The 23,749-nt window shown below is 40.1% G+C and overlaps 2 protein-coding genes across 2 annotated transcripts in view; one reads left to right on the forward strand and one right to left on the reverse strand.

Moving 5' to 3' along the window:
- The first annotated feature begins 6,805 nt into the window (after positions 1–6,805).
- On the forward strand, positions 6,806–18,076 carry LOC109462465 (acid-sensing ion channel 2-like). The gene is made up of 11 exons (XM_019759019.1): positions 6,806–6,895; positions 9,011–9,109; positions 9,758–9,938; positions 10,476–10,571; positions 12,021–12,146; positions 12,831–12,986; positions 13,704–13,848; positions 14,418–14,474; positions 14,917–15,067; positions 16,767–16,858; positions 17,659–18,076. Exons 1-11 carry the CDS (start codon positions 6,885–6,887, stop codon positions 17,883–17,885), a joined length of 1,341 nt encoding a protein of 446 aa, XP_019614578.1. The 5' UTR covers positions 6,806–6,884; the 3' UTR covers positions 17,886–18,076.
- A 1,711-nt stretch (positions 18,077–19,787) lies between these two features.
- LOC109462463 overlaps positions 19,788–23,749 on the reverse strand; it is a 34,840-nt gene continuing 30,878 nt past the window's right edge. The window contains exons 5-11 of the mRNA XM_019759018.1: positions 23,461–23,517; positions 22,911–22,971; positions 22,430–22,474; positions 21,742–21,938; positions 21,160–21,234; positions 20,571–20,652; positions 19,788–19,999 (exon numbers count right to left, since the gene is read on the reverse strand). Coding sequence (XP_019614577.1) covers positions 19,854–19,999; positions 20,571–20,652; positions 21,160–21,234; positions 21,742–21,938; positions 22,430–22,474; positions 22,911–22,971; positions 23,461–23,517 — 663 coding nt within the window. The 3' untranslated portion in view covers positions 19,788–19,853. The remainder of the gene's footprint in view (positions 20,000–20,570; positions 20,653–21,159; positions 21,235–21,741; positions 21,939–22,429; positions 22,475–22,910; positions 22,972–23,460; positions 23,518–23,749) is intronic.

Below are 23,749 nucleotides of genomic sequence, written 5' to 3' on the forward strand. Positions count from 1 at the left end.
CTAATGTTTCCAAAATTTGAATTTAATTAAAATCGATGCGATAAGTTTATCGCTATCTTCGATGGCCCGAACACACCCAGAACGCATATAGAACGTACCATCCCGGCGGTCAGGCGAAAAGGCCACATAACCATCCGCGCGGACGAATACCAGGAAGTCTTAGCTGGACCACCAACATTACGCCACCTATAAAGGCTACAACTAACAGGCTTTTCAGAAAATACAAAGATATGTACACAGATATTACGATTTCAGGGATATCGCGGCCAAAACATACCATACAAAGTCACGTTTCCGGCGATTTACTGCGCACTTACTTAGACTCTGGTCAGAATTAAACTCCGACCCGGAACCTTAAGATAAGGGTGTCTGTTGGTGGAGAATATGATCAACTGATATGATTCATGCAAATGAGGGTCCTATTTGCATAATCAGGAGGAATAATCTTTACTTTGTCAGTCATAAAGATTAACATCATTTGGTGAAGGTATGAGATCGTGGAACTCTAGTTATCTACTACTACTAGTAATTATTTAGGATACGCCGAAGAACTAAAACCTTACACGTTACAATTATAGTCCTGAAGAACGCGAATAAATCTGTTGATTCCAGCTTGTATGTTGCAATAGAGTCGGCATGTAGCGATTACATTGAATAAAAGAAGAAGAACTTTATTGCGCAACAGATGTAGCGGGTACAACGTATGGCAAAATATACATAGTTGGTGATGCTAACGTTAACATACATACATAGTTGGTGATGCTAACGTTAACATACATACATAGTTGGTGATGCTAACGTTAACATACATACATAGTTGGTGATGCTAACATACATACATAGTTGGTGATGCTAAAAATATCTAACAGTTCTACCAACTGTACTAAGAATCTGGTCTACTTTCAAAGTATATTAAACAATAAAGAGACAGTAATCATACTAATATATTACTATTGATAGTAATATATTGTGTCAGGAATTTATGACATTTTCTCGATTTGTCAGCGAATTGTGTATAAATTGGCCTGCATAAGTGGATATATTGACAGGACATGATAGTAGCATATAGAATATCTCTGTCTTTGTATAGGTTAGCGTTATATCGGTCTTACATGTAATATATTGTAACAATTTTCGTCGTTTTTTTTTTTTTTATATTCCAACATGTAGTCACCAGACATGGTGACGGCACACTCAAGTTTTATCAACTTATATTAATGCCGCCACCAACACATGGGACAAATACATGACAAGACAATACTCATCTTCACCTGAGCGAAGTGAGGAAAGTCGTGTAAAGTGCCTTTCCCAAGGGCACAAGATCGGTGGCATGTCAGGACTCGAACCCGGGACCTCTAGGTTCCGAGTCGCGCACTCTGCTGCTACGCCACACGACCCCAGATTTGTCAGTTCAACACTGGGCTCTCAAAATAGGCCAGTAATTGAGTTCACGCGCCACAAACTGTCGAGGGATTGTTGGAACGGTGATTTTTCTCCCGGGTTGCCCGTACCGTGGAATGGAACGCCGCGCCCCCCGCTGTGCCGGGCGCTGACGGTATCAGGACAGTTCGGCACCTGGACACTTCGGCACCTGGACACTTCGGCACCATATAGGACGGTTCGGCACCTGGCCCAAAACGGCTCGGTACCTTGCCCAGGACGGTTCGGCACCTGACCCAGGATGGTTCGGAACCCGGCCGACAGGACGGCTCGGCACCTGGACAGCCCGATACATTACTGTGAAACGGTGCTTAATCTACCTGACCCTTTCACGAAAGTCATACTATCCCATGTCTTTTCTTTAACTACTACGTCCGAGTACGCAACGACTTTGTTGTACAACAATAAAAGCAATATGGAAGAGGCAGTGTTGTGGTCCCAGTGTTGTTAGTTACTGTTGCTAGGGAGGTGTCCACGGGCGGGAAAAAACGTCAAAACATTAATGGTAAACAGTCTACAAAGATGAATATTGCATCAAAATAGCATTAAACAGGGACATACTATAACCTTAATATGTCTTTCCTGTTACAACTTTCAAAGTTTGTTTTCATTTATTAGCCACAATGATGAAATAATAACAGGATTGGGTATCTGTTCTGCATAACATATTGGATGGCTTATTCACTCCTTGCTTTTTTTTTGACATAATAACTATCTTCCTGGAAGTCATAGAACGGTTCAGCAACCAACAGTAACATTCTGTCGTCTTAGTGCCGAACCTTCCTGAGCTTGGTGCCGAACTGTCCAGGTGCCGGAGTGTGCAGGTGCCGAAGTGTACAGGTGCCGAACTGTCCTGATGCCGAAGTGTCCAAGTGCCGAAGTGTCCAGGTGCCGAAGTGTCCGACATCCGGCGCTGACACCCGCATTCAGCCACACGTCTGTCCGCATCAGCTTCTATCAACAGCCCGGCACACAAGGATACACACGCCGACGTCTTGTCTGACACTCTGAAGTAAACAATGTTCCAAGACGCTTAAATCATTGTTTGAAATAACAACGTCCCTTTTTATTACGCGAACGTGTAGCTTTTAAAGGTATCCAGGACAGTTTTTAGGGCTTAGAAACCCGATTTTTCAAAGCCAATATTCTAGTCATTTATCTATACACTAAGTTAAAACTACACTATCCCAATGTATATTGACCCTCATGGAGCAAAAATACCCAAAATTCTGACAGAAAATGGTTACTGGAAGGATCCTTGGCTGATTTTTAGGGTACCACCCATAAAATAAAGGACTCGTCTTGGGACTTGTTTCTGCAGTTTTAAGTACCTAAAATATGAAATACTGATTAAAATGTGCCAATGTGAAGCAGTGTGTGTCAATATCATACAGACTGCCTTATTCAGAATATTTCCAGATCTGCTGCTTTGAAATCGCATTGGATGCCTTGTACCAGTTTTTATTTTATCTTGCATACTTTGACTGTACATAAGGTGAAGTTTTGGTGTGTTTGAGTGCAATAACTGTTGATAAATTTCTTGTGTAATTATATATTTTAACCTTTAGAAATATATTGTATATGTCTATGATAACGTATGTATTATATCACCATAGTTCAGTCTTAGGACTGCAAGTGTGATATATGTAATACTCATGTTTTGCATACTGCATGTCCTCTTGTGCATTTAGCCCATCTGGGCAAGAACATGCAATAAAGATTCATATCATATCATATCATATCATATATGTGAGTGAAATGTGAAATAAACCATTCATCTAATCACGGCTTGTCCTCTGGCCTGTGAGGGCGCGGGGCAAGACTTGTCACCCGGCTGAAAAGACCCTTCAAGCCGGGATGTGTGCTTAGGCCACAATGATTCAATTTCATGGATGACATCCGCGCGCGCATTGATTTTCGCCTGATTCCCCCCTCCCTCAAAGAACCGAACATGTCAAAAAATCTGTCAGAAGTCGGTAGCACGGAAAACGAGCTAACTATTCATTTAGTTAGATGCTATTAAATACTATAGTAAAACGTTGAACTTTATTCCAACACACAATTTACAGAGAGATCAAATTTTCAGCGAGCACTGTCGCCTTCATCAGGATAATTAATGACCAATCACTTCACAACGTGATCTCGCGAGAGTTACGTTTTACAGACACGTGACCTTATTCACACGAGACTTCACTGATACGTGACGTAAGCAATTGATCAAAAGTGCCAGGGAGTTTATATCGTCCACCATCTCTATTTTAAGTGAAGGCTGAAGTGCTCTGATATATATGGCCTCCTTAACGTCTCTTAAAAAGTAGTCCTGTTCAGTGAACTGGAATAATTATAAAGTTCAACGTTTTACTATAATTACTACCAACACAGATGAACTTTCATGATAATTTCAAACACTGTTTCGTCAATGTTTAGTCCTACAGAGTATGTCATCCACTGAGTAAAGTTTGCGTAGCCCGAAAAATCCAACACCCTCCACCCCCACCATTGTAGTGTGTGTCATACACACTTGAAGAGACTCGCACCAATATTTACCCACCCGTCAAATGCGCCCATTCACAATATGTTGATTGGGCACTTGAAGATGAAAATTCAAATTGACCGTTACTATTTGCAGGGGATTGCGGGAGACGGCACCAACACGTAGGTAGACATTTTGCTACAGAGAGTAAAAGGCGGGGACGTGTAACAGCTCCTTCCTCGTACACCAAATTCTACGAGAACCGGTAGGTTTTTTGTTTGTCTCTCGTAAATTTATAACATATTTATGGACGCAGACGTAGAGTGTCGAGACTATGCATGATGTACAAAATGACTAATAAACTGGTGGACGTACCAACCAGTAAGTATCTGATACCAGCCCAGAAAAGAACAAAAACCAGTCATGCCTTCAAATATCATGCAGATAGTAAGAGTTATCAACCAAGAATTGAGGTGTTCAAAAACTCGTTTTTTTGCCAGAACTATCGTAGACTGGAACTCGTTGCCACCAAGCACAGTTGGAGCATCATCACTAGAAAGCTTTAAACAACTCCTGCAATTAAATGTGCAAAGATATAGAGTGTGACAAGTCGTTCGGTGTAATATATAGCCAGCTGCCGCCGCACAGCGTGCCTGCGAAGCTGGTGTGTTACGCCAAAGGGCGGTTATACCGGCTATACTTATACAGATACAGATCCTCCTACCTTTTCCATTGCCTACCCCTCTTCCGTCCTCCATGCATATGTACTGCTTTTTACATGATGGTTTTGGCCAGTTCCGACGATCGTGACATGTGGGTATATAAGAGTTGTTTGACTCATTTTCATACTTCCTTAGTATATATATAGTAGTAGTAGTAGTAGTAGTAGTAGTAGTAGTAGACTGGTTTATTAGGACTTTAGATGTGTCATAAAAGCCTCCTGGCAGCCGTGACGGGCTGAATTGTGAGGCGATTTTACAGACGTGTCGGTCTAACTAAAGTAGATACACATTTACAGTTAAAATCGTTACAATATAATACAACGTTAAAATTGACGTATTCAATCATTAAAAATTCTAAGGATATGTTCTCTGCATGAGATCGCTAGCATGTTCCAGAGGGATTTTATTTATGTCGTCTGTATTTTTTCTCAAGTTTTTCTGTTAGCGTTAGGATTCGCAAACTTGCAGAAACATTGAAGCGACCAGCTAGGGAGCACAACAGTCTGAACTTGGAGCTGAGCTTGCTATTCTTGTCTTCCAGAGAGACCTCAGTAGTCTTGAAGATGCCTAAGATAAAGACACCGATGTCTTCAGACGAAGGACACGATTGGCCGGAATCTCCGGAGTACGTCTTCGCTACAACCACCAGTTTCCACGGAATAGGCCGGGTGAGGACAAACAGACTTGTACCTTTCAATGATTGACACCATGCATTTGATATACTCTACAATCCCATATTCATGTACCTGATATCATTAAAATCATAGTACTTTACAGGTTTTATAATCTACTGAGGTCCAATATGTCAGCCCATTTAATGTACACAGTTTTCGAAGTTTCATAGCAGCTGATAAGTATTATATTTGTATTCATTTTATATAATCAGAGAAGGTACACTAAGGTACTTTTAGCTTGTTTTCCAGGTAGCACTGGGTCTAACATTCAAGACCAATGACAATAGCAGCCATAACCAACAAAATAACATTATCATGATATGCATAAGTCAACAACATCGATAGCATACCATTGGAATTATATTAAAGGAGTACTAACCTCCAGAAGGAAGTGCTGTTTTCCGATACATCATGCTGCAATGAATACATAACTAGCCGACTTTTTACATAATTTCGCTTGTGCGTCTTGCACGGCGCATGTTTGTAAAGTGATATTAATATCATTTTCCCCCATGCTGAACCACAATTGATGCATCCGGGAACTCTGGCTTACGCAATACTCATACACTTCAGGTCAACATACACATTTTTCGGCGAAAATGGTAGGAGACAAGCACATTAACAAGCTGATTATTGAGAAATTACTTGCTTTACTTTGCTTGACCTGCGTTTTGGATACTATAATATCAGGGTGTCGAATACAGTGGGAGCCAGTTTCATCATGCGTGTTTTGATTTTCTCAATTTATTTGCATGTAAGTATTACTTGAAGAGATAATTAGATTACGCCACTTATGGAAAGGATAACTAGATTACGCCGTTTTTTTCATCGTCAATATTTGCGGCATAAATGAGGGGCGATAAGGACACCAAGAAGGACAATAGTTGGTAAGATACCAAAGAACACGAAACGGCACGAAATTTTCTTATCGCCCCCGAAATAAGGTCTGTAACGTAACTTTTTGTTTAAAACATAGACACCAATGGGGTAGCGTGGTGTATTCTGGGATAGTTTTGAGGGTATTTCGAGAGTTTGTCCTGGATTCGATGCGTTTTAAGACTTGCGCGCAAAATGGGCATTTAATGGTATACTGTAAAATAATATGCATTTTTCACTTCCAAAAATAAATGCCTGTCGAAATATAGCACCTCCTTCTGGAGGTTAGTACTCCTTTAACGATACTGCCGATGAACAAATACCATTGATAAGGTATCGTTTAGGATAGATAAAGGTGAAGTAACTTTTTTTAAGGCTGTAGGAGCATCGAGTTGTTTTCCACTGTGTCAGTATTGGAAAGCGGACCTCATCTCTTCCACCGCCTTATTATATATAGCTTATACCTCCTCCTTCCACCGCCTTTTACCTCCACAAGGGCACAGGATCGGTGACAGGACAGGATTGAATGAGGACCTCTAGGTCCTAGGCCGAACACACTGCCGTCTCGCCAATATAGCGTTTCTGCACACCCACTTACATAGTTATGTCCTTCTCCAGATTGCTACAGCCCCTAACATCCCCCTCCGTGTACTCTGGACCCTCGCTACCCTCGCGTCTTACATCGGATTCTTCATCCTCATGGTGGAGATGTGAGTACCGTATCGACATGTTTGTTCCTCAGAACCGGTCAAGGCATAATAAGGGGTGCCAGAGTATATAGTGCAATCTTACTGGTAAAATTGCACTGTGTACTAATACGATTGCACTGTATTCCGTAAAGTTGCACTGTATACTAATACGATCATTGTACTGTATTTCGTAAAATTTTAGAATTGCATTGTATACGAGTAAAATTGCACTGTATTCTGTAAAATTACACTGTATACTCTGGCACCCCTGATAATCTATAAGCAGATCTTTTGGTGGAGAAAAGACAGTGTAAAATTTGCCAGGCTGTATCCATTTGCCAGACAATATCCCTTTGCCAGACAGTATCCATTTCCCCTGTCTGGCAAATGGATAACTGTCTGACAAATTTGATACAGGCTGGCAAATCTGATACTGTCTTTCCCCCATCGAAAGAGCTTCAGTTGGGAAATGGATACTGTCTGTCTGGCAAATGGATACAGGCCGGCAAATTTGGCAATGTCTCTACCCCACCGAAAGATCTGCTTGGAGATTATTCAACGCAGGCAATGCAATTTCAGAGCGGTAATACAACAACAAGAATTCGCAGAAATATACCTTCATGAAATAGGTAGAATTTTTGAATTTTTTTTGGTGATTTGTCCCATCGATTATGGAAAGAAGGTCGTAATCTATTTTACTTTATGGTTTCAATTACAATTACAAAATTGTGTTCATTTAAAGATGCAAATGACCTCCGAATTAACATAATATTTGCATATGGTGATGTTAACCTTTAAATGTGCACAAGGTCTAACATTCCTATCATTTGCATTAACGAATCATAGAATTTTCACACAAATTGTGCAAATTAGGTCATATTTGCATATTTGGTATCTGTTATGTCCCACTTGCCATAGACTACACACAGTACATGTATGGAAGCTTTCTATTATGAAAAATTACAGAATTTTCCCCTTCATTATGCAAATTGAGTCTATATGAAACACATTCCCAAACAGCTTAATTAAGGTGAAGGTTCTAGAATGGGCACCCCTAGACTTTGGAAACTCGGCGATAGGTGTAAATATGTAACGAACAACTGTACAGCTCTAATCATGTGTACCGATTGTCAAGCTGTTGTGTAAATATGACAAAGAATTGTCAATTCTCTCTATGTCTTCGTTGGTTTCGACATCAGTACGTGTAATCCATCAATGTGTTTTCCACGTCTGCAGTTTCTTATGATCCGTCCCGGCTTGGACATATATATATGTAGGCAGACGTATGCAAACATTACTTATACCAAACAAGCATCAACAGTGAGTTCCATGCAATTCAGCATGGCACGTTGGTAAACTTGCGACTCTGACTCTACCAAGGCCCAAAACGACACTGTGACAAAGCTTCTCTAGGCATTTTTCAACCCGATTTGGTTGATTTCAATCAATGCTATTTCAGGACAGCAATACTGGAAATATTGTGAATAAGGCAATTTTTGTCATATTTACACATACTGCTTCACATTAGCACATTTGAGTCAGCATTTCAGACTTTGGGCATTTAGAACTGCAGAAGCAAGCCCCAAGATTAGTCATTTATTTTCTGAGTGGTACTCTAAAAATCAGCCCAGGGCCCTTCCAGTAACTATTTTTCTTCAGAATTTTCGAATTTTTGCTTCATGAGAGTCAATATACATTGGGATAGTTGTGGTTTTAACCCAGTATGTAGATAAGTGACTAGCATATTGGCTTTGTTTTCCAAGCCTTCCTTTATTCCTTTATTACGATACCCTTTAGCCAAAACCGGCTAGTCTTCCAGGGTTCATACAAAGATCATACAATACAAACAACAGATGACATAGTTAAAAATACACATATGACATAAAGAGGAAATTTACATTATTACATTATGTACAAATGAAAGATATATCTAATTCACACTCTAATCACAGGACTCATATTGTGTGAACAGTTGGCGGATGGCCTTAAAAACTGCACCGGATGCCTTTAAGTGCCTTATGTTCTATTCTATAACTCTTGTTATCAGTATAATCGTCCCAGGTTTACAATGATTTGATGTGTAAATTTTCCACAGAAACTTGTGCTAATAATCCTGTCACACAATTTCCGTCTCAGGCTGCAGTCTTACTTCACACACGGCACCGTTACTGACGTCACGCTGGAGTTCGTGCCGGAGGTCAGGTTTCCTGCCGTCACCATCTGTAACTTAAACAAGTGAGTTTAAAAAAAAAAAAAAAAGATGCTACAAGAAAATTTATTTCATTTATTTTATTTCCGTCATTTTCATACAGGGTGGCCCATTAAGTGATTGCACTTCTTTTCAATGGGGCCCTGTTTTACAGAACAGAACAAATCACAACACGAAAACACAACAGGCACATACAAACAATAGAATTAGGATACAATAAATAATGATAATGGCAATATATACAATAAAGAAAAACAGTAACTAACCAATCACATTAATAAATAATGATAATAACAAAAGGTGCAAACAAAAATCACTCACAAAATCAGCTATGGCCACAGCCCTAATTTTTTATGGATGACATCAGCGTGCGTATTAATTTTCGAATTTGCCTGATTTTGGAAGAGGAAGAACAAATTTTGTTGCCCTCTGACAGTGGTCAACCATGTTTTGTGAGTTAGACATTGAGTTAGTTAGTTACACATTAATTTCTTCCTTCCTTCCTTCCTTCCTTCCTTCCTTCCTTCCTTCCTTCCTTCCTTCCTTCCTTCCTTCCTTCCTTCCTTCCTTCCTTCCTTCCTTTTTCCTCCTTTTTTCCTTCCTTCCTTTTTCCTACCTTTTTTCCTTCCTTCGTTCCTTCCTTCCATCAATCATTCATTCTTACTCCCTCACAGATTTGAAGACAAAGCGCTGACGGTTGAGGAGAAGCACTACCTCTCCTACATTCTGTACGGGGTCCAGGAGGATATTGACGTCATCGCGGGTGCCCCAGTAAACAACAAGTACACCCCGAACAGCACAGACGCCAACGTCACGACAGAGACTCCACGGACAGAAGCTCCGCACACACATGGGGTTAGTCTTATTAGGGCAAGCCGTATATTTTCTATCTGTTTTTTTTATTACTTCTGTGCACTAGGTAGTGTGATCATGTGCGTATTTGCGTTTTCTTGTGTGATCGCAGGTATTTGAATGCATTGAGAGAAATTGCTAGCTTCTAGCTATCAGCCTTCGGGAGACGGCCGGAAAGAGTGCAAAAAGGCCATGTAGAGAGCTAACGTGCAAGGGGAGTTGGGAGTAGAGAATAGTTTGCCGCACCCGAGTACAGCAAAACGTACTCTCTAGCGGAGCAATGCTATCTTTCTATTCGGCCAATTTGTACCTTTTCCCGAAGCCTGGGAGAGGCTAAATTGCTGAAAGGGATGGGGAGATTTTTACAGTTCACACAGAAAATTGCCGCCTTAACCAGTTCAGGCCTTGAGGAAAAAACTCCAGTTGTATGCAACATGACTTGTCCAGTTAGCCCTGCCGTTAAAATGCTTAGTAAAATGCCTAACAGGAACTCAACGGTTCTAAAGAAAAAAATGACATCTAACTTGAACTACTTTCCAGTCATTTTCCGTGGACAGCATTACTCGAGAGAAGGGGTTCCGACTCGGGAACGACATGCATGTGTGCACGTGGATGGGACAAACTTGCACAGAACTGGTAAATATACTTTTTTGTGTTAGCATGAAAGTTCATCTGTGTTGGTACAAATCATTATGAAATAAAGACTGAGCTTTAACTTCCAACACTAGATACAGAACTGGGACTTACCCCAAACGATTTTGTGTGTAGATCCCCACCTTAAATTATATAGCTTTGCTTCCGTTATGTTTGGGATACAAGCTCAAACTTAGATGGTGCAAGGCCAGCTTTTTAAGATAACTTTTGAGATTTTATTAGATGACTATGGAATATTGCGAGGTCCCTGAAAGACCTTGGTAATCATCTAATAGACCATGACAAGACCGTCGAAAGATCATAGGGGCACCTGCAATGACCTGCATCGAGCGCTCACTGAAACACCGTTGAAAGAATTCGTAAGTAATTTCATCTGGTTGGTCAATGAGTGAATATCAAAGATTTTTTTATCCACAACCACTTGCTTACTAGAGCCGAGGATTCGATGACCGTCTGCCATCTTCATCAGGGAAATTCTGACTGCTTCACTGTGTACTGAAGCTATGTGTTACTGGTTCACTGTACTGAAGCTAGGTGTTACTGGTTCATTGTGTACTGAAGCTAGGTGTTACTGGTTTACTGTGTACTGAAGCTATGTGTTACTGGTTCACTGTACTGAAGCTATGTGTTACTGGTGCATTGTGTACCGAAGCTAGGTGTTACTGGTTTACTGTGCACTGAGGCTAGGTGTTACTGGTTCACTGTGTACTGAAGCTAGGTGTTACTGGTTCACTCTACTGAAGCTAGGTGTTACTGGTTCACTGTACACTGAAGCTAGGTGTTTATACTGGTTCACTGTTCTGAAGCTAAGTGTTACTGGTTCACTGTACACTGAAGCTAGGTGTTTATACTGGTTCACTGTACTGAAGCTAAGTGTTACTGGTTCACTGTACACTAGCTGAAGCTAGGTGTTTATACTGGTTCATTGTACTGAAGCTAGGCGTTACTGGTTCACTGTTCTGAAGCTAAGTGTTACTGGTTCACTATACTGAAGCTAGGTGTTACTGGTTCATTGTGTACTGAAGCTAGGTGTTACTGGTGCACTGTGCACTGAAGCTATGTGTTACTGGTTCACTGTGTACTGAAGCTAGGTGTTACTGGTTCACTGTGCACTGAAGCTAGGTGTCACTGGCTCATTGTGCACCGAAGCTAGGTGTTACTGGTTTGCTGTGCACTGAAGCTAGGTGTTACTGGTTCATTGTGCACTGAAGCTAGGTGTTACTGGTTCACTGTGCACTGAAGCTAGGTGTTACTGGTTCATTGTGCACCGAAGCTAGGTGTTACTGGTTCACTGTGTACTGAAGCTAGGTGTTACTGGTTCACTGTGCACTGAAGCTAGGTGTTACTGGTTCACTGTGCACTGAAGCTAGGTGTGACTGGTTTACTGTGTACTGAAGCTAGGCGTTATCTGACCATGATATCCCCGCACAGGACTTCACTCACTCCTTCAGCACGTACGGAAACTGCTACACGTTTAACGCCAGCCCCGAGAACCCCATCAACCAAACCATCCCCGGCTCAGGCTACGGGCTCTCCGTCATGATAGACATCAAATCGGTGAGTTGAAGAGTTGAATTCAAGTTTTATAACGTACTCGAATGACTTTCTAGAGATTTACAAAATCAAATTTTCAGCTCTTTTTGCATCACAAATGCACAGTGATGTATAATGACATAGAACCTATATGCACGTGATGTTATTCCAATTGCAAGTACAATATAAAATGGCAAAACTTCTAACACCTCAGGACTTCGAATGTGTATCGTGAGCAGTTGCTTTGGAAGATGAGAAAAACGTATAGCAACGATGTATCTTTACTTAAAACTTTCATACAGCGCCAAGTGTTACATTACATGAAAAAAAAAAACAGGCAGAGATGCACAAGCCACATGGGCAGGCTTTGCTCACCTTGGTATGGGCAATCAAGAACATTAGCACATTTAAATCAGCAATTCATACTTTAGGCATTGAAACCTGCAGAAACAAGCCCAAATATGAGTCCTTTTTTCTGGGAGGTACCCTTGAAATAGCCCAGGGCCATTCCAGTAACCGTTTTCCATCAGAATTTTGGAAATGTTTGCTCCATGAGGGTCAATACACATGGGGATAGTGTTGTTTCAACTTAGTATGTAGCTAAATGACTAGAAATATCGAATATTGACTTTGAAAAATCGGGTTTCCAAGCCCTAAAAACTGCACTGGATGCCTTTAAATAAACACTAACACCTTTCCATCCTGCAGCACCTGTACACAGAGAACCCGCTGCTGCCTGGCGGCACGGCTGACGTGGGACTGAAGCTGCTGGTGCACGATCAGAACGAGCCGCCCAAGATGGACACCCAGGGCATCGCCGTGGCACCGGGCAGTCACGCCTACATCGCCATCAGACAGATACAGGTGGGACGGCAGTTATGGCTGCACAACACAGTATTCATGGGCGAACCCCGTATCAAAAGTAGTACGGGTGCAAATTAGTGCTGCACAATACCAGAGAAAGTTGCAGAGATTGTTTTGTGCATGGCATCGAGATGGAACCTGTGGCAAATGTCAGAGGAATACGTTTTGAAACTGTAAAAGTTGAATTATGGTGCGTGTTCAGCCAGCGTGAATTTGCGCTTGAATACTTTTACCGACTAGTACTGTGCGTTGGCTGCAGTTCCATGACCTCCGCAGTGGCGCTAATAGAAGAGGGCGTGAGAAGAGCCGGCAAACCTGAACTGATTTTCACATATTTTGTACACTATACCCTGAATTTAAACATATCAAAATTCTGGACTTTGCTTGTGCACCCTACTATGATTTCCAGTGAGTCGAAGTGAGTCACGTTGAGGTCCTTAACTATAGAAAACTGTGTTGCATGTGCCGCCTTATGATATCCAGAACTGTTAGTCTATGGGCCAGAACCCCAAATTCCGCATACTGGTACCAGCTGAGCTGGCAAATTGTCATTACGATTTTCAAAAGTAGGGTGTTTGTGGAATATATTTTGCGAAATATATTTAATATATTTGCAAATGTACATCTTTAGCGACCAGCTCAGTATCTGTTTGTACACACCCGAAGGGAAAAACACGAATACTATATTTTTATGTGACGACATCTGCTCCTCCACAGTACCAGAACCACATCCCTCCGTGGGGGGTCTGTCAGGACCTGCAGCTGGAGTATTACGACACCTACACCCTGACGGGCTGTCAGCTGGAGTGCAGAAGTAAATACGTGGTGCAGAACTGCACCTGCAGACCCATCTACCTGCCAGGTAACTTCAAACAACTTGCAAAGATAAGACAGAAAAACAATATGTGTGTATGTGTCATTATGTATTCAAGAGTTGAACGGCCAAAGAAGAAGACGCATGTATGTATGTATGTATGTATGTATGTATGGATGGATGGATGGATGAATGGATGTTATTTATGTAGGAATGTATTTATGTATGTATGTGTATGTGTCTTTGCGTGTGTGCTTGAGTACTAGTATGTGTGCGTGATGATGTATTCATGAGCTGAACGGCAAAAGAAGACGACGTATGTATTTATGTATGTATGAATGTATGTTATATATGTTTGTATGTTTGTATGTATGAATGTATGTTATGTATGAATGTATGTATGTATGTGTGTATGTATGTGTACGTTTCTGTGCGTGTGTGCTTAAGTGTGTGTGTGAGTGTGTGTGTGTATGTATGTGTTAATGCGTTTGTGTGTGTGCATGTGTGTGTGTCACGGTGAAGAAAGAAAGAAAGCGAGCGAATAAAAGAGAAAAAAGAGAAATCCATTGATTGTGAAAGTAGAATAGCCATTCGATATATCCTAAATCCTTTGCCAGGTGATGCGCCGTACTGTGAACCAGCTGATGTCGCTCATTGTGTGCGGCCCGTGGAGGGTAAGTGTGACATTAGCTGACCATTATAACTAACACTTGTGTGGAAAAGTGCATTTAAAATGTACTCCGATATTAGCGGACAAGTGACGCTTTAACTTACATGTATATAATAAAGAACAGATCAGGTTACAGTGGCTGAGTAAGGGGACATTTTAAAATGAAACCAGGAGAAAATCTAAGGTTACATTTCAAACGGGAAAGTACATAAGATGGCCGACACCAAGATGGCCGACACCAAGATGGCCGACACAAAGATGGCCGACACAAAGATGGCCGACACAAAGATGGCGGCATCCCTTCCATGGACAATGGGTAAATCAAGATAGACTTTACTTACGGGAAAATGTACATGCAATTATCAGAGCTTCACAGGGTTCTTTGTACCTATCTCACAACATGTAAACATTTGCATAGCTTTTTACATGGTCTGCTATCACCACAGCCGCGGTGACGTCAGGAGCGCTACCTTGCGACTGCCCCGTTCCCTGCAGCCTGATGACCTATCGCACTTCGAGCTCCTACGCCAAATGGCCGAACAACAAAGCCGACGTTGTCTACACCACGGCGTTTGGCCTGAGCCCAGGCTACATGGCGTAAGAGACATTGTTGTTTGTTTGTTTGTGTGTGTGCCTGAGTTGTTTTCTTGTTTATTATTGCAGCTGAAGTGTCGTCAGGGCTGCTACCTTGCCACTGCCCCGTACCCTGCCACATGACGAGATATCGGCCTACAGTCTCCTTCGCCAAGTGGCCTAATCAAGTGGTCGAGAACGTTTTTACTCCAATCTTTCAATTGGAGCCAGACTACTTGGCGTAAGCAAATGACAAAAAAATCCTTCCCCACCAAAAAAGCACCGAAACTTCACCGTACGTAGTTCTCATCACACCCGTTCACACGGCGCATGCATTCTGGCTGTGCACGTGCGTCACTGGCACTAACACCATCATTTCTCACCTCATTTCATTTAGCATCATCATATCTAACACGTCACGCTTTGTCATCCTTATTTTTCATAGTGTGCAGTGCAGGGGTGCCAGAGCATACAGTGCAATTTTATGGAATACAATACATTGCAATTTTACTAGTATATAGTACACTTTTACTATTAAAATTGCACTGTATGCTAATACGATTGCATTGTACTCCAATAAGTTGCACCGTATACTAATTGTACTATATTCCGTAAAATTGCACTGTATTCCGTAAAATTGCACTGTATTCCGTAAAAGTGCACTGTATACTCCGGCACCCCTGTAGTAGTTTCACTCAAACTAGCATGTCACAGGATCGGTAAGAAGGCCTTAGTTAGGCCATCTTGATTTGATTATATGGATGCCATCCGCGCGCGCAAGACTTTTCGTCCGTTTCGAAAAAAAAAAATTCGACCATACTGTAAATCGTCGAAATATGTCGTATGTTGCAAAAATAAGTATTGGAAAACAATATTAATGACATAGCTCTGGAATGCCGAAATCAATACAGAAAAAGAAGAAAATGTGAAGAAATGAAAATGAAGAGTCTATCATCATTCGCCATACCATACTCTTTGTGTTTTACTCATTTTTTCAACCTTCATGACCACGTATAGATTTCACAATGAAGGCAACTTTTTTTGCCAAACTTTTTTATTCGCACGCTCGCATCAGTATTGGGGTTCCCAGAGGATGACATCCATATAATCAAATCAACATGGCCTTAGTGAAGTAGATAGATACTAGTAGCCCTTAGTTGCTCATAGGGCCTAATTCAATGACGTCGCTTTTTAAACAACATGGAGATCGATGTATGACAGTATGTATTGTAACAAAAAAAAAACGGCTTGAAATGATTTTAAGGCCACACCAATTTAATTCGATTTTTTTCATAAAAAATATGAAGCGACAGGGCGAAACTGAAAAATTAAAAAGATAAAAACAGGCCTAGGCATCCTACTATAGGCCCAATGCTACGATAAGAGCCATAAAGTCAACACAAAAGGCAGGGTTAATATTCAAACAAAGAATTTTGAACTTTAAATCAAACCACTGCATTGATAGATGGAAAAAAACTGTAACAAGTAGGAAGAAAAGGACTTTTCGCAACTGTTGGGGGCAAAATATGAGCATTTTTTAGTTGATTCAGAACCAGAATCTTTTCTTTTTGCAAATCAGAAAATGAAGAGGCGAATCCGAGAACCAACAAATTAAATTGTTATGGCCTAAATGTAGTCAGCCACAAATTACAACACATTTTAACCCCCCAGGTATATCTAACTAATGCCTAAGAATGCCTGATGTTTGCAATGTTTGCTACAGAGACAACTCTGTCGTCTTTGATGTTTACTACGAAGAACTGAACTACGAAATCATCTCCCAGCTAAAGGCCATGGACAGCGGTCAGCTGGCCAGTAAGTAGAGATTCTTGTGCACTTTTCATTCACTATTATGAGATGGTGATGCCTTGTAACTTTATTCTTTTACCCTGAAATATAAGCTGTTTTTTTCAGCGTGACGTTTCATTGACACTGAAGACATACTCAAGTTATCAACCAAAAATTTTGTAGCATGCAGAAGCATTTTCGGTGGGCGTTACGTGTTATATAATTTTTATTTATTTTTTATATTCCAATATGTGATCGCAAGACGCGGTGACGGCACACTCAAGTTTTTTTTTCCATTTTCCATGTACTGGTGTCATGTCAATTCCCTAGTATCTGCCTGTTTGAGTTAGTTCATTTGTGCTTCATTAAAAAGAGAGACAACATAATGTTTTAGTTCTAAATGTAGGATGGATTGATCTTTAAAAAAATTTCCCATATATATATGATACCATGTACAATAACGTTCCTTCCTTCATTCAAAAGTTCATTCATAAAAAACAGAGAAGTATCATTTGCAAAGCAAATGCATGATGTTTACCTTCAGACGTGGTCTGCTCTCTGTTAATTCTTACTCAAACACATTCACATACATTTACTACTAATAACGTTATATGGTGACAGGAGCAGAGCAGACCGTGAAATTGCAACATTATGTAACCCAACACCAGTCTCCATGGGGACAGACGTCAACAAACCATGTCATTGGTCAGATCAGAGGTCACTGTTTGGAGAAGAGGACGAAGAGGAAGAAACAGAGCAGAAACAATATTTCTTCGTTCATAAATATCATAAATATCATAACATAAATATCCCTCCTCCCCTTCCAGGTGATCTCGGTGGCCAGATGGGTCTGTTTATCGGAGCCAGCATCCTGACTCTACTGGAGATATTTGAGTACCTGGGCCTGCGCCTCATCGCCTTCATCCAGCGGCGGAAAGTCAGAACCCGGCGGGTCCACACGTCAGCCTACCCGATGCCTGACACTCTGTCAGTAAACCAGGCAGCCAAGAATAAGGAGAGCAAGGAAAAATCGTTGATGAATCTGAAAGAGTAATGTTATATGTAGTAGCTTGCCAAGTATAAAGCAATGTAAAATAGGTAAATACGTATAAAACACTTAGTTTGGTATTAGAAAAGATACTGAAACTCACCATCTGATCGTAACAAGACGTTACAGATTTGGTAGCCAAAGTAGTTTTAGGGAAATATAGCCTCCTTGGTTACACCTTACTGTTTAGTAAGTAGAGTTTTAGTGTTTTACAGTTTATAGTTTGTAGTTACGAACGTCACTGTACTTTATGTTGCGTCAATATTTTTAAAAGTTTATTTAGTGACGATGAAGAAGAGTGAAGAAGGATGTCACTCGACACGTTCGGAAGGAATCTCCGTAACTTATCCAGTAGTAGAGTTTGATTCAGCTTTGAATATTGTTTATCTGGGTGTCTAACCTTCATCATCGTCACGTCAATAAGTTGTATCATGATCAGGCACGTTGTGAGAAGGAGGATAAAAGCAACAGACAAACTCAATTTCCGAATTACGCCAATTGGCGACATTCGTCAATCGTCCGCCATCTTGAATTTGGAGGTCAAACAACATGTATCAGAAGTGTGTCAAACAGAATGTGTCAAACGGCAAATTTTGTCAAACGACATGTGTCAAATGACATGTTTCATACGTGTGTCAAGTGATTTGTCAAACGACATGTGTCAAACGTGTGTCAAACAACATGTGTCAAACAGCATTTATCAAATGTGTGTCAAATGACATGTATCAAACGTGTGTCAAACGACAAAATTTGCCAACCGTGTCAAACGAGATGTGTTAAACGTGTGCCCAACAACATGTGTCAAACGACATGTGTCAAACGATGTGTGTCAAACGTGTCCAACAACATGTGTCAACTGACAACTTTTGTCAAACGATACGTGTCAAACGACATGTGTCAAACGTGTGTCCAACAACATGTGTCAAACGACATGTGTCAAACGTGTGTCCAACAACATGTGTCAAACGACATGTGTCAAACGATGTGTCAAACGTGTGTCAAACAACATGTGTCAACTGACAACTTTTGTCAAACGATACGTGTCAAACGACATGTGTCAAACGTGTGTCAAATGTATGTCAAGCGACAAGTGTTTAACGACATAGTAACATACCAAAACTTGAAGGATGTGTGCTAAAGGTAACGAATAAATACTGTAAACACTCGTTTTAAAACATGGAAATTTTTATTTCTGTACCCCGAAGGTTTAGAAAATGGAATTTTAATGTTCCGGTTCAGTTTCTTCCAATTTTGACAGCCAATGTTATATGTGTAAAAACAACGATTCTATACGCCGGTACCGAAATCTAAGCATTTCTAGGTCTCACCTAGACCTATCCATCTACCAAGTTTCACGACTATTCATTCATAAATTCTTGAGTTATCGTGCTGGACCACATACACACACACAAACGCTACAATAAACAAAACCATCTTGGAGAAGGTAAAATAAAGTAAAGTTGATACAGTAGATTAAAGTTGCCCTGATGAGGTGTTTGGTTGTTTATTTATACTGTAAATACCTCGTATTTTCTATTAGCAATTATCACATTAAAATATATACCATGAACAAATTCCAATGCGCATACCTTACACTGCCAAAAAGAAGGCACACAGTGTTTACGACGACCCAAGACATAGAAATGTAACAAACAATTGAAGTAATTGAATATTTCAAACGCATATCCGTAAGTATGGGTAAAGGAAAAAAATAGACAACAAAAACAGCGTCAAATACTCGTATTCAAGCATGACATCCAAAATCATCTTTTGAGTGTCAGACGAACAAAAAGTTGCGTACACAGCATCCGAAACTTTAAGCGTTGTCAGACAATGTGTAGTATGTTTGTCAGTTTCTGAACGCGTTGTATTTGCGATACACACCACCACTGATCTATGCAAAGTAGGATTTGTTTGTAAACATAGTCAGGTTTTGTTTGTAAACGAAGTACGTTTTGTTTGTCTTTTCTAACTCTAAATATACATCACAAAAAACAATAATGTTATCATCAGGAGCAGGCTGACAGGCATCGATGATGTGATTGGCTGCCCACTTGCCACGTGACCTGCCCTCGGTTCCTCCATGTTGCCCCGTGTTGACCAATCAGAATCAGGGAGACCTGCGAGAGGGAATCGTACTTGTTTTAGTGCATAATATGTATAAAGAAATTTTGAATCTTCAAACTTCATGATAGTATACGTGTATTGCAGCATTAGGCCATGTTGATTTGATTATATGGATGACATCCTCTGGGAACTCCAAAACTGATGCGGGCGTGCGAATGAAAAAGGTTTTGCAAAAAAAAGTTGCCTTTATTATGAAATCTACGTGGTCGTGAGCTTGAAGAAATGACACAGTATGGTATGGCGGATTATCTACCCTTCAAATTCATTTCTTTAAATTTTTCATCTTTTTTCATCTTTAAGCTGGAAAGGCGAAATGCGGTTATACCGGCTATACAGATACAGATACAGATTTTTCGTTAGATTTTGGCACTCTACGACATTGGTATTGTTTCCAAATATTTTTTTTGCAACTTGTATATATTTGCTCATTTTGTAACTGCTTTGTACGATTTACAGTATAGTTGAAAACGTTTTTTTTCTGGAAACGGCCAAAAATTAATGCCCGCGTGGATGTCATCCCTATAATCAAATCAACATGACCTTATATAAGTGATTGTAGCCTACCCGTGGTGTCAAAGGTCACCCAAGCTGGATTTCCGTAGGGTGTATCGGTGTCAGCCCTCTCAACGTCTATCAGGGGCGTCACCTAGCAGATAACAAAAGTATTACAGCAATGCGTGAGTTATATTCATCAAATCTAAAAAAAAAAATGCACATCATGTACTTTAGAATTATGTTTCAATCCACTGTCAGTCAACGAATATATCCGTTCATCTTTTTATCTAAAGTTAGTAAATAAAAGAGGCAGACTTGGTATCAAGTATTGGCCAAAAATTGATAATCTGTTTATAGTTCTTTTATTGTGAAATACTCCCTTGCTTTCCCACTATCCCCTACCACGAGAAAACAATTTACTACTAAAATCAAATAGCCCATATATTTAATTAAATAATTCGTCTTCCATTGCCGTAAAAGAAGGAGTCGAACCCAACAAAACTAGTACCATGTATGTTGTAGAATATAATGTTAGATGTATTCTCACATACCATTGTAGTTTCTTTTTTCATGCATGTTGTTTGCACCTACAATTAGCTCTCGGGCATGTATTTGCAATAAACTTTTTATTTCTGTGAAAGTACTAAAAACCTCCAACCTGCACACGGTACCGCTGATCCACTTCAAGCCTGCGGATGACGAAGGGTATGTCGTCACTTCCGGTCACAGTGGTCTGTGAGATATTCATATTGGTAACATGGGCCTGGTCATTCACGATATTGATGACGTTGATTTTAGTATGTTTGCATAATAGTATAGTATTATTTATATCAAGCAAGATCATCTAATCGAATGATCTATGCAAACGTACTGTAATATGGCAGTTTCATATAGACCCAGCCAGAAGATGACTTCAAAATTAGTTTTCCTACGACGTTTCTCTGTTCATTTTCGTAGCGATACATCTTCTTAATCATTACATGTCTTTATACTTCGCCGATAATTTGGTCGTTCTATGGTTATAGCTATAATTAGTACCTTGTCTGACATGTGACCTCAACGTGTATGCAAATTTGTAGTCATATGTGTATATTTGTACTGTTTGTGTAATGTGAAATGAGCCCTGGAAGATTAGCCCTAACGGGCTAAAGGGTATCGTAATAAACTGAACTGAAACTGAAACTGACACGAGTAGAATAATTGAATTTGTAAAAATATTATAAAATATAGATACACTTACTGAGTCAACATATCCTCCAGGGGAACATGGCGCAAGGTCATCTGTGCCGGCGAAGGTCACACGTACGAAGTAACCTAAGATCGGGCCGCCATGTTGGACCGGCCGGGACCACGTGACCACCGCCGTGACGTTCTCGGAGTCCTCACGTGACAGGTTGGCAACTTTGAGGTGCGCAGGCGCACTGGAGAATATGATGGCTGTGGAAAATGCATAATTTTACTATTAATACCGATGTAAACAGAACATTATTCAACAGAAAACATGCGAGAAGCATTTAGAATAGTTTTGCTTGGGCGGATCATTAACTGATTATGTGCATAATATGCTACTGCCTAGCCGAGGAGAAAACCATTGTCTCCTCCAATTTGACCTTCCTGCCAGTCTCTACTGTATCCAAAACTCTACGGACACACAATGTAACAAACAAACAAACAAACAAACAAACAAACAAACAAACAAACACACCGAAATGGAACATGTGTTTAGGGACGTTGACATAATACAGAAAACTATGGAAGATCACTATTTTTCATCTCAATCAAATATGGTCGTTGAAAGGACAGTATAAAAGTCAAATTACCCACTCGGAACTCACATGAGTTATTACATATAGCTATAACCATATTTGTATCGTTTATAGGGTTAGACAGCAGGGTTTGGTAATTGTTCATGTATCTTGATAACTCACATTGCTCCTTACAGAATTCCAAGTCAGAAGTAGTCATGTAGCAATCTGGAAAAAAATACAAACATGCTTCAACGAACACTAGACCATGTGACTTTGTGAATGCCAACTGTAGACTTAAAACATGTTTGATTTACAACGACTTCGTGGTACAACCTACCCGGTTTTAAGGTAGCGTTTCTTATGCTTTTGAAATATGATTTTGTTAAAAAGGAACGACAAGATTAGAGCTAATTGGTAAAGTGCCCAATGCTATTTTTAAATACATTAAAAGGACAGCGATGTACTTTTCATATCCGATCAAACTGATCAAATAATTTAAAACTTTTCATTCATTCATGTAAAACTGCCCTGTTTACTCATGTCTTGTAAAGCTATGCTTTCCTTTTATTTCATTTCAAGTACACGATTTCACGTGCTGCTACTTTTACAACTTTCCCTCATATGGAACTTTCCTCTCTGGCCGAAACAGACAATCACCCACCTGGAGACAGCAAAATTTCATTCGTCTCAACACCGATGGCGTCACTGGAAACGACTGAGACCTGCCCAAAGGAAAGAAACAGCAAAACCAAACGTCTGAATCAAGCTTGTGGCATATGCAATTGAGAACGAGAGAAGTCAGGCAGATATTGATTATGTAAATTAAGACTTAATTTGCATAATTAATGAGAAAATGTTGTACTTCAGCAATGGTAACTGCCTAGAATTTCATATCAGGGTATTTGAAAGTTAAGTAAAGGTGAACATCATCAAACATAACTTATTCAAATAATGACCTCATTTGCATGATTTATGAGGAAATGCTAGAATGGTATTCGTTGTTAAGATAAGACTTTCTTTTCTTGGAGAATACGATCAACTGATATAATTCATGCAAATGAGGATCCTATTTGCAAAATCATGGGGAATCATCTATAATTTGTCCGTCATAAAGATTAGCATCATTTCTCGAAGGTATGAAATCGCGGAACTCTAGTCTATTTTTTGTCAATGGTGTATTAATATTTGACATGCAGGACTTTAGATGTTACCTTCAGATCATACTGGTGGCCGTACTTCAGGTTCGTCCCGACAAAGGATCCGTTGGTCTGAGAAAGTTAGAAGTAAAAAAAATGTATACACAAACATATGACATTGCCATGTTAACCAAGAACAACAGATACAAACAAACAAATAAACAAACAAATGAGCATGGTAAAAACTGATCGCAAGGTTTTTGCCATACATGTGCGTATTGAAAAAAGAAATGCGAGGCAATACCTAAGAGTATGAATAGCATTTTGAAAAGACAACTAAGGCAACACCAACTAAATTTTTAGG

Source organism: Branchiostoma belcheri, unplaced genomic scaffold (assembly GCF_001625305.1).
Source record: "Branchiostoma belcheri isolate BF01 breed outbred unplaced genomic scaffold, Haploidv18h27 scaffold117, whole genome shotgun sequence".
In the NCBI taxonomy this organism is placed as follows: domain Eukaryota; kingdom Metazoa; phylum Chordata; class Leptocardii; order Amphioxiformes; family Branchiostomatidae; genus Branchiostoma; species Branchiostoma belcheri.